Source organism: Poecilia latipinna, unplaced genomic scaffold, assembly GCF_001443285.1.
Source record: "Poecilia latipinna isolate Pla-1442-1.1 unplaced genomic scaffold, P_latipinna-1.0 Scaffold86, whole genome shotgun sequence".
Taxonomy (NCBI): Eukaryota; Metazoa; Chordata; class Actinopteri; order Cyprinodontiformes; family Poeciliidae; genus Poecilia; species Poecilia latipinna.
In genome coordinates this window covers 213,230-226,464 of record NW_015112702.1, presented here as the reverse complement: position 1 = coordinate 226,464, position 13,235 = coordinate 213,230, and the positions used below count along the sequence as shown (strand labels likewise).

Genomic DNA, 13,235 nt, shown 5'->3' with positions numbered 1-13,235 from the left:
TATTTATGTTGCCTTGATAAAATCAGTGTTGGATTATGGATGTGTAGTACATAGGCAGGCTGTGAAAATAATGATTAATAAATTAGTAGTAGACTATTTTGCATGGGCAGCAAATAAATGCGCAAGGGAAATGGAGAAACAGGGAAAGAGATACTGTGCTGCTGTGCCTTATTCAATTACACATTTTTGGTTGTTTCCATATGTGAAGGTAGACCTAGAGGTTCATTAAGACATACAGATTAATAGAGATAATAACTGGGTAGGTTTTGTAAATGATAGAATTAAGAGTATTTATAGATCTTTTACAATTATACATAGTGATGGCTCAAAATATTTAGCTTCAGGTATAACAGGATTTGCTTAATGCTATTTCTGAACTGAATGAAGCAAATTACATCTGACCATTAAGTTCTTATATATGTTCGGATTCATTGTCATCATTAATGTCCATTTTATCATCTGAAAGTCATATGGAAATGGTACATGAAATTCATGAAATTATATTTAGAATGATACAAGCTCAAATAAAGGTTAGGTTTATGTGGATGCCTATTCATAAAGATAAGGAAGGGAATGATATGGCAGATCATTTAGCCAAAGTGTCTTTAAAACAGGGTAGAATTATGGAAATAACATTTTATAAATCTGGAATAAAATCTATTATTAAGAGCAAAGTTAAATCTGAATGGCAACAACTGTAAGAGGGAGGAACTGAAGGTCGTCATTTATTTCACAAAAGAAAGTGGGGAATATGGAAATAATTGGAGGAAATCGAAAGGAACAAGTAGTAATGACAAGATTATGTCTCAGACATGCAGGATTAAATAAAACTTTAAATTTGATAGGTAAACATCTGACAGGTAGTTGTGAGTGTGGTATGGACATGGAGACTGTGGACCATGTAATAATTCATTGTGAAAAGTATAAAGAAAAGTTAAAACAAGAATTTAGGACATATGATGTTCTTATTCTTATTCATTAAGAATGATTAAGATATTAGTTAAACATAATAAGATAAATAAAGCAACATTTTCGAAGGAAGCAGGACTTTAGGTTAGAAAAAATGAGGGAAATACTCTGGTCCACACTCCAGCACAGTAGATGGCGATAATGCATCTTAACATTAGATGTCACCCGCCATTAAAGAAGACCTTAAAAACCGGCGCGCTGAGTTTGACTGTCAGTTTTCTCACACTCTGTAGCGTGCTACTTTTCAGCTCGAGTTAGCATAGGCTAGCAGCTAGTTAGCTAACGCAGTAGGTGTGAAGACGTTTCGTGAATATCTTGATAGTTGTGCAGCTTTGATGTGAATTTCTCTGAATTTGGAACTTGTTTCTGCCGTCGTACGAGGATGGAAGGCGACCGAATGGAGGTGACACCCGTCCAAAACATCCATGTGGAGGTCCATGTTAAATCTCTTAGGTGAGTTCTTTAGTGCCAAGAGCTGGATATCAGGTGAAACATCAGAGCCACCAGCCTCACTGCCACACTTAAGAGTCAACATCAAGGCATGTTTAGTTAGCAGGATGCCCGTCCTTTCCCTTCTTCCTGCATACATTATAGCTTTACAAATGGACCACAAACAAAAACTTTAAATATGTGCCAAAAAGATTTTACAAGATCGGTCTGGTTTAACACGCATGGATTAAATGATAGTTCATTAGAAGGCCTAAGAAGAACTTTGACATGCTGAGGAGGTTGTTAATGCCATCAGAGAGAGAACTAAAAAAAATACAGGAGGTAATTCAGGACCTACAATAGACACCACTGGTTTACTGTAATGAGAAACTTGATCCTGACATATTGGTTTCTTCTTTCTTCATGCACTTGTCGAATCACTCTCTTACTCAGGTCTTCATCTAAACTCTTACACACACACACACCATATATTACCATTTGAATGGTAAAAATATCTTTTTATCTTTTGCGGCTCAGTTACTGAAACTCATGGAAAGTAGTGGGACGTTGTATATTGATAAAAGAAAAATATTGTTTTGAAAACAATATTTAGTGTTGTTGAAATAAAATATTTTTTCTGATACTGTGAAGCTCTAGTTTTCACGTCACTACATATATCCCAGGTCTTGCTTTTGACATCTATAAGTTCTCATCTCTAGAGTTGCTTTTTTTTTTTCTTGATCATCCTTTTTTCTTGTAGAGAATACTATTGCTGTTAAAGTATTTTTTTTTGTAAAAAATACTGTCACACTAATAAAACCAGAGTTCTGCCATTTTTATTTCAGTATATCTAGGATTGAGAAAAAATGTTGTTAAAACTGTAAAGGATTTGTGTTATGTTACGAGGATAAGTGCTTATTTTCTATTATTCCTGAGGGTGCTACATAATTCTGTATGGGTTTGGATCGGTTTTTAGTGCACTTACACGACTTGCTCGGTAGATGGCAGTGTATATAGTCACATAGTAAGGTTCAAAGAAGTTACTTATCTGCAAATTAACTATAAAAGCCCACAATGCATCTTTTTTTTTTTTTTTTTTTTTTTTAAATCGCCGTCCACTCTGGTGGCCGCTGTGTGTGAAAGGACTAAAAAAAAAACACACACACACTATTTTTTCACCTATAGTAAGTTCTTGATGGGCTCTTTATAACTTCGTATTGGTGTCTGATATATGCAAAACATACATGATCGATTCTACAGTTTGTCACACTTGCAGTACATTGATTTCATCCTTCATTTCCTTTTCAGCACAGCTAAACCGTCTGAAGTGAAGATGCACGTTCAGGCGCTGCTGAATCGACACAGCACGACTTTTGGAAACTACAGATGGACCGAGTTTGATGACAAATTCCTGCATAAGCATGTGGATTCTGTGATCATTGATCTTCAGGAGACGACACAGGTTAGTTATTTAAGCATTTCTGATAGTTTTTTTTTCTGTTTCCTTTTTTTTTTGCTTAAAAGTGGAGCAAAGCACAGATTATTTTTTGTGTTTAAATAGTTGTTTCTTTATGCACAGCCCCTCGATTTAAAGAGCTGTGACGTCTCCATTCATGTCTTCACTCTGAATGAGGAAGGACCCAACAGGCTCAGTTTGGAAGAGGATGAAGACCTTTCAGCAGCTAATCACTGGCTCCTGCCAGCAGGTGGAGAAATTTAGCTTTTTATACTTTAATGCTTTTTTTATACTAAAGATGACCTAAAAATACAGATGCTAAGAGATGGTTTTAAAAAGGTTTATTATTCTTTGCAAGGCTGCAGTTAACTCAGGTTTTCATATCTCTATAAATAGTTTCCACCCTGGTAAAAATGTCTGAAAAGCCTTAAAACAAATTATTTTATTGTTGCAGCAGCATAATGCGGGGAATATTCCACGTTAAAAAAACTAATTATTTTTAACAAAATCATGCCACACTTAATAGCACCCCTGCTGTTAATACTTTGCCTGACCCCCCTTTTTTCTTTTAATCCCAGCACTTATTGTTACCTTGTAAACGTTTTTACAAGGTTTGTTCATTCTGGGAATTTTAGCAAATGTCCTTTGAATGAGAAATATAAGAAAAATATTTTAAATATTGTTTAGATTGTAGACATGGGAAATTACTTTATAGTTATTTCCTGACTTTTAAAGGGCAGCATAACTCTTTTTACTTGAATGGTTTGTTCCGTCTTTCCCATTTTGAAGAGTAGCTAAGAGAAATGAGCTTCTGTGTCACGGTATATTTAAACCCCAGGGGAACATCTATGCAGCAGGAACTACCATCATGCCAGAAATTGTGGCACGTGTGAGATGATTCATGTGGGATTTTTTTTTCCTTCCACCAAATAATATTTGCATTAGTCAGTTTAAGAATTATTTAATATAAGACATTTTACTCGATATGTGGAAAAGTGTCACATTCTTACTAAAATATGTCGACATGGTTGTGATGCGAGATCGTGTCACGCTTTAGTAAAATATGGATTTTTGATGAATGAAGTGAATTAATCAGCCAGATTATTTCTTTGTTTTGCTTTTGTGGAAATCTGGAATTCATGGACATTTATCGTAATAAGCCATCATGAGCCTTTGTATCATAAAAGTAGGATTATAAAAAACTTCTTGGCTTACTCAGAAAAGGTCGTCTTTCTAAGAACCATTTTTATAATGCTTATATTGTGGGAAAGATGAGTATGTTGTGTCGTTTAGATTCAATCTAATCTAAATCTTGTTTTATATACCTTGTCTTTAAATAGCTGAATTTGATGGGCTCTGGGAGAGTCTTGTATATGAAACAGGAGTGAAAACCAAGGTAAAGTAAACAATCAGAGCTTTAAAATAGGGAGAAATTGCAATGTAATTTTGCCATCATATCACTTTTTGAAATCCCTGTTGTTGTTTTTCTTCAGCTTTTGGATTATGTCACAACAACAATTTACTTCTCAGATAAAAATGTCGACAGCAACCTAATTTCCTGGAACCGCGTCGTGCTTCTTCACGGTAAATTGTTTCAAAGCCGTACTGAGTGACGCCGTCGGATCCCTGGTGCGATTTGACTGATTCGTCTCTCTGTGTCTGTGAACACATTCAGGACCTCCAGGCACCGGGAAAACATCGCTCTGCAAAGCTCTTGCCCAGAAACTGTCAATCAGGCTGTCAAGTCGGTAAGACGGCCATCATCTAGGTGAAACTGCGACTTCACCTGTTGCTACACCCGTTCCATTCATTTCACAATACACCCTTCGCCCTGCAGGTACACCTATGGCCAATTTGTGGAGATTAACAGTCATAGTTTGTTCTCAAAATGGTTCTCAGAGGTACACCTGGCTTCTTTGTTGGGAAAATTCGTTTAACTGAAAGATATTTGAAACCGGATTCTCTTTCCAGCTGCTAATCTTGGTTTCTTTGTTTCAGAGCGGTAAGCTGGTCACAAAGATGTTTCAGCAAATCCAACTACTGATTGATGATAAAGACACTCTGGTGTTTGTTTTGATTGATGAGGTAAAATCTAGTTCATGGGAAATAACCTGAAATAGCAATCTATTTACCTCAGTTTAGTGGCAGTCAAGGCAGCTTGATGTTTCACCTGCTGTTCTGTTATTTGTTTTTCTCTTTTTAACCTTTTATGGGACTGATGATGTAGGTGGAGAGCCTGACAGCAGCCAGGAAGGCCTGCCAGGCGGGAACAGAGCCGTCTGATGCCATCCGAGTGGTCAACGCCGTTCTCACACAGCTGGATCAAGTCAAACGGTCAGAAAGCAGTTTAAAAACCTCTTCAAAGTTTACGTTTTATTTTTATAACATCATTTTCACAAAGATTCAATCTCATATTTTTTTGTCTTGTGTTGACTGGTGGGCTAATTTTGCAGGTATCCCAACGTGGTCATCCTGACGACGTCCAACGTGACCGAGAAGATCGATCTGGCGTTTGTGGACAGAGCCGACATCAAGCAGTACATCGGACCTCCGTCGGAGAAAGGCATCTATAACATCTATCTGTCCTGTCTGGAAGAGCTGATGAAAGTGAGCAAGCAAATTGCACATTATTTATTTATTTATTTATTTATTTATTTTTCCACAAAATAATTATACTCAAATGTTTTTTCTTACAAGCCTTGGTGTGTTTTATAAAACTTTACGTGATGGACAACATAAATTAGCACCTGATTTAGAGATGGAAGCAAAATCGTGCATTTTTTTTCATAAATAATCTCAAACGTATGACATCTGTATTCATACTTATAGGCCATAATGGTTGCCATGTCAACACAATATCCCTCATTAGCTGTGGATCTCTGCAGCTCCTCCAGAGTAACCATGAACCTCCTGTCTCCATCTAATTATGTTCTTCTTTAGGTGTACAACTATCTTTGGCTGTTTTCGTGTGCCATATTCTGTCCAATTTTTAGATGACGGATAGAGTAGAGGTCTATGATATATCATCACTTTCTAGCTTCCTCTGGTGTGTATTTTTGTTTTTTTTATGATGCCGTTTGTTCACTGATGTTCTCCAACAAACCTCTGAGGCCTTCACAGAACAGCTGGATTTATAGTGACGTTAAAGCAAATGAGGTTAAGATTTTATTTTAAGGAACTCAGAGTTAAGGTAGCTGAAAATACAAGCTCGCCACACTTTTTAGATTTGTGTCCTTGCTTAAACAAGGTATCATTTTTCTTTGAATTTACGAACATGCGCCGCGTCGTGGCGGTCCATCAACAAAAACCCAATGAAATAGATTTATGTTTGCATTTATTTATTTATTTAAAAATAAATTTAAAAAAAAAAGAGAACAAGCAAACTGTCAGACAGAGAAACATGCGCATACGTAGCCAAGAAAGGAACTTTAAATGTATATTAGAGCTAGTGTAAAAATCTCAGATTAGTATTTTTGTGGGACACCAGCAGTGATTCATTTTTGACCAACACTTTTACAAAAGCGGCCGCTGGAAACAAACGGGTAATCCGGATGTCTGTTCTTTCTCATGCATCCAGTGCCAGATCATCTACCCCAGACAGCAGCTTTTTACTATGTACGAGCTGGAAACCATGGGCTTTGTTAGGAGCGACGTTTCTGAGCACAGTCTGAAGCTGAGGAACATCGCTGTGTGAGTACCAAACCCAGTTAACGCGAAAGACATTAAATCACCAGCTCGGCTTGTCATAACATTCACCCAAACAGCCAGAGGCTCATGTTTTGCTTCTCCTCTTCAGAAAAAGCAAAGGTCTGAGTGGAAGAGCGCTCAGGAAATTACCCTTTCTCGCTCATGCCCTCTTTGTGCAGGTAAGCATTTAATTAGTGGCTATGCAGAACAAAGAAATGACATGGATATTGTTTTAAATTCATTTTGTTTGTGCGCAGACGCCATCGGTGAGTCTCGAAAGCTTCCTGAAGGCAATGTGCCGAGCGGTGGACAAACAGAGGGAGGAAGAGGCCAATCTGATCAATGGTGTCTGAAACTGTTACGACACCTTAAAGCTGGCGCGTGATTATTCTGTCAATCTTTCATTCCTGATGTCTTTTTTTTTTTTTTTTTTCCAAACCTTCACAGTTCAGTTGGCAGCACTTCAATTAATCTGTTATCTAAAATATTGCTTTAACAAATCCTGTTCATCACTTAAAGCTCTTTATTCAGGTAACTGCTGGTCCTAATATCTTAAGGCAAACTGTATCAGGAAAGGGCTTGTTAAATGAGACGTTGCCTTGTGTTCGCTCTCACTGTCTCACAGCTTTAACCGTAACAGTTTTTTTGTGCTTTGCTCTTTTTGTTGCGTGAAGGTAAACCTCAAAAGTGTTCTTCCATTACCATCGCGTACGGTTGATCCTGTCGGTAGGAACGAGGCACGGGCAGCTGGAGAAAACTCCAGTCAGACATGTTTCCTATCTTTCCATTAAACTGACTTTGAACCCTAGTGAGGGGCGTAATGAGAAAATGTTTTTGTGATTTTTGAGAGCGTATGTTTTTAAAACGTCTGCAACCGATTCATGCTGAGGTGGAACATTCCCAGTCAGCAGTATCATTCTTGTTGGACATTAAAATGTAGCATTCATGATGTAGTTTTTGTTATGGAGGGTTCAGGTATTTTTGTTCTAATTGCTCATTGGTATGATAAGCTGGTATTTTAAACTGGCTGCCCTCATGCTGGTGCATAACATCCCTACAAGTGTTATGAAAGGCTACATGTATTTTTACATTCTTGTTTGTGTGTATGAATGCTGTTCATGCATTATGTTGTAAACATTTTTTTCCAAAGTGCTATGTTTTTTTTCTTTTTTTTTTTTTCCCCAGGTTGTCTAAAATATCTAAACTCATATTCTTGACACTTCTGCATGTAATAGTTTAATAAACCATGTTGCTTCTATGTGGAGGATACCACTTAGTGGTGCACATAAGCTGCTGCAGATTATTACACACGAGAAGCATGTTTTTTTTTTTTCTTCTTCTTTTTTTTCTTCTACATATATAGACAAGTTGCATGATAAATGCAGAAAATCCAATAAAAGCAGACTGCAGCTGGACTTGCACCTCTTTTTTGTAATCCGTCTGATTCACTCCGGTTGTTTACAAATAGGAGGAATATTTTCCTGGAATCCGAAATTAGCTACGCAGCTTTAGCGTTTGTGCTATTTATGAGCGGGTCATGATTTGGATGCCATAAACACGAGTTCGTAACTCTGCAACTGGAAAAGTGTTTGAAAAAAATGTTTGCTGTGACAGTTTACATGAGGATATCAAAGGCCGCGTTGTTCAGACGAGCCGGATTTGCATTAGGGAAATGCTCTGCTGCCTTGCATGCCACTTGCAGGTTTGGCGACAATGTGCCTATTGTTTTGTTGTTGGCAACTCTCATTCATTCCACTTCAAAGCGGGATCCTGTTGGTTGTCCATAATGAAAAAGGAAAGCAAACGCTGAATGCGTCTTCAGTCACACCCTGTAGTCTTGGCCTTATCGCTGCCATCTTGGTGAATGACTTCTCAGGTGTTTTTTTTTTTTTTTTTTTACTGTGGTTGTAAAGTGTTTTATTGCTGCATTATATTTTACTGTCAAAAGCCCCGTCATCAAAGGCAAAGATTTCTATTCTAATCAACACTATTCAGAAATGGATTTCCCCCCAGCATTCAGAGAACTTATTTTATTAGATATATTTAACTTGATACATGTAATTGTTTGGGGCCTTCCAATTTTGTTTTTCAAAGAGATTTTTTTACCCTAATGTGATTTAAATGAAACAGGGGAAGTTTGATCAACACAAAGTGGAGAATAAGGGCACACAGAGTAAAGCAGAGAGCTGTTGGAAGGGCCATGGGTAAATAAAACCATAATTGCTCTGTCTGGAGGCTTTTTTTTTCCTTTTCTTTTTTCTTTTTTGACTGTAGTCGCTCCAGAATAGAGGCAGCTGTTTAAAGGCAGTCAAGCTTGAGAAGTAACAAAAGTCAAAAGCCTCATTGTTGCAGGATTTTATCGCAGTTTAAAATGTCAGAAAACTCCAAATAAGACAAACGGCCTGGTGTTTATCCCCTTCGAATCTTGTTCAGGTACATTGCTGAGAGCAATGGAATATCCATGCATGTGCCAGAGGGGATTTAAATAGATGGTGGTGGTGGGGGGATTAACTTAAACACATACTTCTAGGTGTGTTGGGAGAAAAACCGAGCAGAGTCGCACACAAACGATGGAAAGTATCCCTCATTTCTCTGAGGTTTAACGTGTGCATTATTGCTTTTAAAGCTGAACACTGCACCGATTAAAATCAAGTTCAGAAAAATGCCCTAAACTTTTTTTTTTTGCTGCTGCTGCTGTAATAATTCACATCCTCTGCCCAAAAACATAATGGGAGCTTATAAAACTTAAATTGTCTGGGTTTTTCCAATTCTTCATCTGCGTTACAGCCTTTGATCACACACACCAGTGTGTGTATCCAAACGAGCATTGCCTCTGAAATACAAAAAAGAAAAAAAAAACAAAAAAAACGTAGATCTCACTCTTTCTCTCTCTCTCTCGGCTTCTGTTTCCAATCAAAACATTTCTGCCTGGTGCTTTCGTCTCTCATCTGTGCTGAGGCTTCTGTTGCCCTTTGTGTTTGTCTGCCATTTAAGCAAGACGTTACAAGGTGAGGGGAAAAGAGGTGATGAGAGGAAGGTAACTCGTGAAGAGCTGGAATCTCGGGGGCCGGGATGCATAAAGAAACGGTGATAATTAGGCACGGCAAGTCGGATCAAAGGCGACTGCTCTGAACGAGCTATGCAAATATCTGCTCATCCTGTCAACCGCAGAGTGATCTGAGCGTCGTGTGTCTGTGAGGACAGAGAACTGACAGGGAGCGCTGATCAACAACAGCACCCAGGTTCATTAGGGTGGGACGCTTTTAATGTATACTACCATAGCGCAATTAAAGATCTGCTGTGCCATTGCCACTCATACCTCTTGAACATTGATGCATCGCTTCAAACAACTTTTTTTTTATTTTTTTTTTTTATTTGGATTTAATAGGATAGGTGAACACAAAGTCGTTTTTGCAAATGCAAGTCTTTGGGGACGTCTAGAGACTGAAATCTTTGACAGTACCTTGCAAAAAATAGCTAGATTGGTAAGAGGGGGTGTCTGTGAAAAACGGCTTTTAATTGCGACAGTTTCTCAACTGTGATTTTTTTTTTTTTAACGAGGTCAATATATCCGTGATCGAAACTATTCTATTCCATCTTTAGGATCGTTGTTCGGCTGGAAGGTGAACTCGGCAGAGTCCACCGTCTTTTAAAGCCTCTAGCTGGGTTTTCTTCTTCCATTACGCTATAAATTCACCCCAACATGAACTCCGGACAGCTTTACTGTCCCTGCTGAAGTAAAGCATCCCCACAGCATAATGCGACCACCACTGTGTTTCACCATGGAAATGATAGTCCCTAAACGCAGAATTTTGCGTTAAAACATAAGTTTTAATTCTGCTCTCATCTCGCCAGACTGACCGTTTGCTGTGTCCCTGTAGTGGTTTGTGGCAAATTGTAAACGGAGCATATCTTAAACCGGATTTGCGGCTTGTATGGCTTGTAGTTGTGCTGTTGACAAGAAATTCCCACAGCAGGATGTTGCTTCCACCGTGTTTCATTATGGGGATGGTTTCAGACTGACATGCTGCGTTAATTTTTCACCACAGAGTTTTTTAGATGTCGACCAAATGTTTCAGGTTCAGTCTCATCTGGCCAGAGTAACTTCTTCCAAATGTTTCGTTTTGGTTGGTTATTGGGGGGTATTTATATTTTTGCAAAACACTGTATGTAAAAACTTAACATCAGTATACTGTATGTGGCAGGTGAAGTTTATATTTATTATACTAACATTTTAATATTACCAAGTTCAATAGAAAGGTATTTTTAATACGCTAAATGCATTCACTGTTTATACGGAAATACAACTTTGCATGGCAAATTAAAATTCGCACCACATTGCGTACGTTGTGAGCAGAGTCCCTGTCTTAATTCCCTGCCAAAGAAAACAAACTATAAAACTGCAGACACGCTTTTGATGTTGAGGACTGAAGTACAACTCGTTCTTCAAAGTTTCTTTTAATGCACCGTTTATCTGCTGCATCTTTGGAGCATTTATCAAAGATAAGTCCTGGAATTTTTCACAAGCAGCTTATCAGCGTGAGCACACACACCATGCAGGGCCATTGTGTCATCCCTTTATTAATCATTACTCCATTCATAATTTACAATGGTTCACTGATGTCTGTGTGAGAACTGAATCTATCTAGCATTAATTAAGTTAAAATATATCTGATTTTGTTTGAAATGGCATGTGGATATATATATATATATATATATATATATATATATATATATATATATATATATATATATATATATATATATATATATATATGATTTTTTTATTTTTTATTTTTATTTTTTTTTACTGTGGTTTATTTTGCAGTATGGATCATTAAAAAGACATCCAATTAAATAAGTCAAAATCCGGATGATCCTAATAAGAACAAAACTTTTTAGCCATTAGTGCATCATGTAGTAAGGTGCACCAACAGAGGACGCGGTTTTTCTCAGTTTCACAAGAGCTGCCAAACCAGTTATCAAAGGCAAGTTAATTAAAACAACCGGAAGAGAAGAGTCTGCCCTTTCAAAATAAATGCAGTCAAGACCAGAGGTTTCAGACAACAGACCGAAACAATTCATTGATGGCCCTTAAAAATAGAAACAGCTGAGTTGCATCTATGTATTGTATAAAGATTGCATCCATTTTTGTTAGGTCCTTATTTTCAGTACAGTTTCCATCAACTTAATCAACACTATTGACAAACAAGTAAATGTCAGACTGACATGCTGTCAAAGCAAATTACATTTACACTAAGATAAAAACAACAACAGAAAAAAAATAGATAAAAACATATCTGCTATCTGATAATCTGAGAGTTCTGGGTCTCTTGGACATATTATTGATGTTCAGTTCCTCATAAGGCCACATACCATCTCCCACTTTTATTTATTTATCTTTTTAATTACTTAATTATTTTTATTGTTTATGGGTTTGTTTATTTTGAAGTGTATTTTGCTCCCTCCAAATTGTGTATTTTTTTATTTGTTTGTTTTTTAGGTGCATAAAGATTAGATACAGCTAAAATTGGGGAAAAAACTAAAATGTATGTTTGTTATGAACAAATTCTAAATAATAATAATAAAAAATAAACAAGTAACAAAAAAACCTCTCAATTTTGATCTAAATCTGCAAGAATACAATCATTTCATATACCATTTGTAGAAACTCTTTGAAAGTCAAGCCACGAATCATAATGTAACATCAGCTTTCTTTTAACTCGGCTTTCCCTGCCTAATATTGGGTCTTACTTTTAACAACCCGAACAGGAAGTGTGTTTTGCTTTTCAAACTTGACAGTGGCTCGTTTCTGCCGCGTTGAGGAGGTTTCGCATCAGTTGGACTGCAGGAAAGTCTAAAGGCAGATACAGAGAGCGTCCCGTTTCCCTGGTCGATCAGTTAATTGATTTTTTCTTTTGTTTCTTTGACCGTCCGATTTGAGATCGATGCTTTCGTAAGTGCGCTTCACTCAGCGGATGAAGTTTTCTTCTCGCTGAACAGACACAATGTGACCATGTAGAGTTAGTGAGTAGACTGTTTTATCCTTGGACGGATTTCGGAGTACCTTTATTGATCCTGGAAGGAAAGGATATTAACGATGGGCAAACTTTTGTCAAAACATGGTAAGACACGTTTTTACGCAGAAACAAACTCGGATTTTGACGTTACCTCCTAAATAAAACTAATAATTGTTTTGTTTTGTTTTGTTTGTTTGTTTCACACCCTTGTCTCGGGATCCAAAGCGTCCAAGCGCAGAGAAAACCCCGAAGGTGAGGATAAACTTTGATCATTCTCCACACTGGAGGCTGACCGGAGCTGATCAGATGTTAAGTCTCAGATTGATCGTGATGCGTCTGTTTCTCCGTGTTTCAGGAGACAGTTTTGTCGTGAATGCCTTCCTCCGGAGAGGGATGGAGGAATGCGAGAGGTACAGCGCAACAGATCACAAACTGAAAAACATGCAGGTACACACTTTCTATTTTCTTCTTCCCGTTTTCATAGCACACGTCTCAAATAATTGCTGGATTTAACACGGATCACTCATTTTAAGAAGACTATACCCTAAACCTCCAATTTCCTTCTGCTTCTTAAGCAATGCAAGTTTGCTCAGGTTATTCTTTTGCGATTTTTTTTTTTTTTTTTTTTTTTTTTGGTGAATTGGGGGGTTAGTTTTTGGTGTTTTGGGGGGAAA

General features: G+C 37.5%; 2 protein-coding genes across 3 annotated transcripts in view; both read left to right on the top strand.

Annotated features, from left to right (window-relative positions):
* Positions 1 to 729: 729 nt before the first annotated feature.
* On the top strand, positions 730 to 7,960 carry trip13 (thyroid hormone receptor interactor 13). Its single transcript, XM_015022091.1, has 13 exons — positions 730 to 1,422; positions 2,707 to 2,860; positions 2,978 to 3,104; positions 4,195 to 4,250; positions 4,348 to 4,438; positions 4,530 to 4,602; positions 4,692 to 4,755; positions 4,853 to 4,939; positions 5,082 to 5,188; positions 5,308 to 5,461; positions 6,432 to 6,544; positions 6,651 to 6,720; positions 6,799 to 7,960. Exons 1-13 carry the CDS (start codon positions 1,352 to 1,354, stop codon positions 6,892 to 6,894), a joined length of 1,263 nt encoding a protein of 420 aa, XP_014877577.1. The 5' UTR covers positions 730 to 1,351; the 3' UTR covers positions 6,895 to 7,960.
* A 4,373-nt stretch (positions 7,961 to 12,333) lies between these two features.
* The window catches only part of nkd2b (NKD inhibitor of WNT signaling pathway 2b), a 36,422-nt gene continuing 35,520 nt past the window's right edge, over positions 12,334 to 13,235 (top strand). Inside the window, exons 1-3 of one of the 2 annotated variants that reach the window (XM_015022081.1) lie at positions 12,334 to 12,666; positions 12,787 to 12,813; positions 12,917 to 13,008. In XM_015022081.1, the coding sequence (XP_014877567.1) occupies positions 12,642 to 12,666; positions 12,787 to 12,813; positions 12,917 to 13,008 (144 nt within the window). In that variant the 5' untranslated portion in view covers positions 12,334 to 12,641. The remainder of the gene's footprint in view (positions 12,667 to 12,786; positions 12,814 to 12,916; positions 13,009 to 13,235) is intronic. The other variant, XM_015022072.1, reaches the window with a different exon arrangement.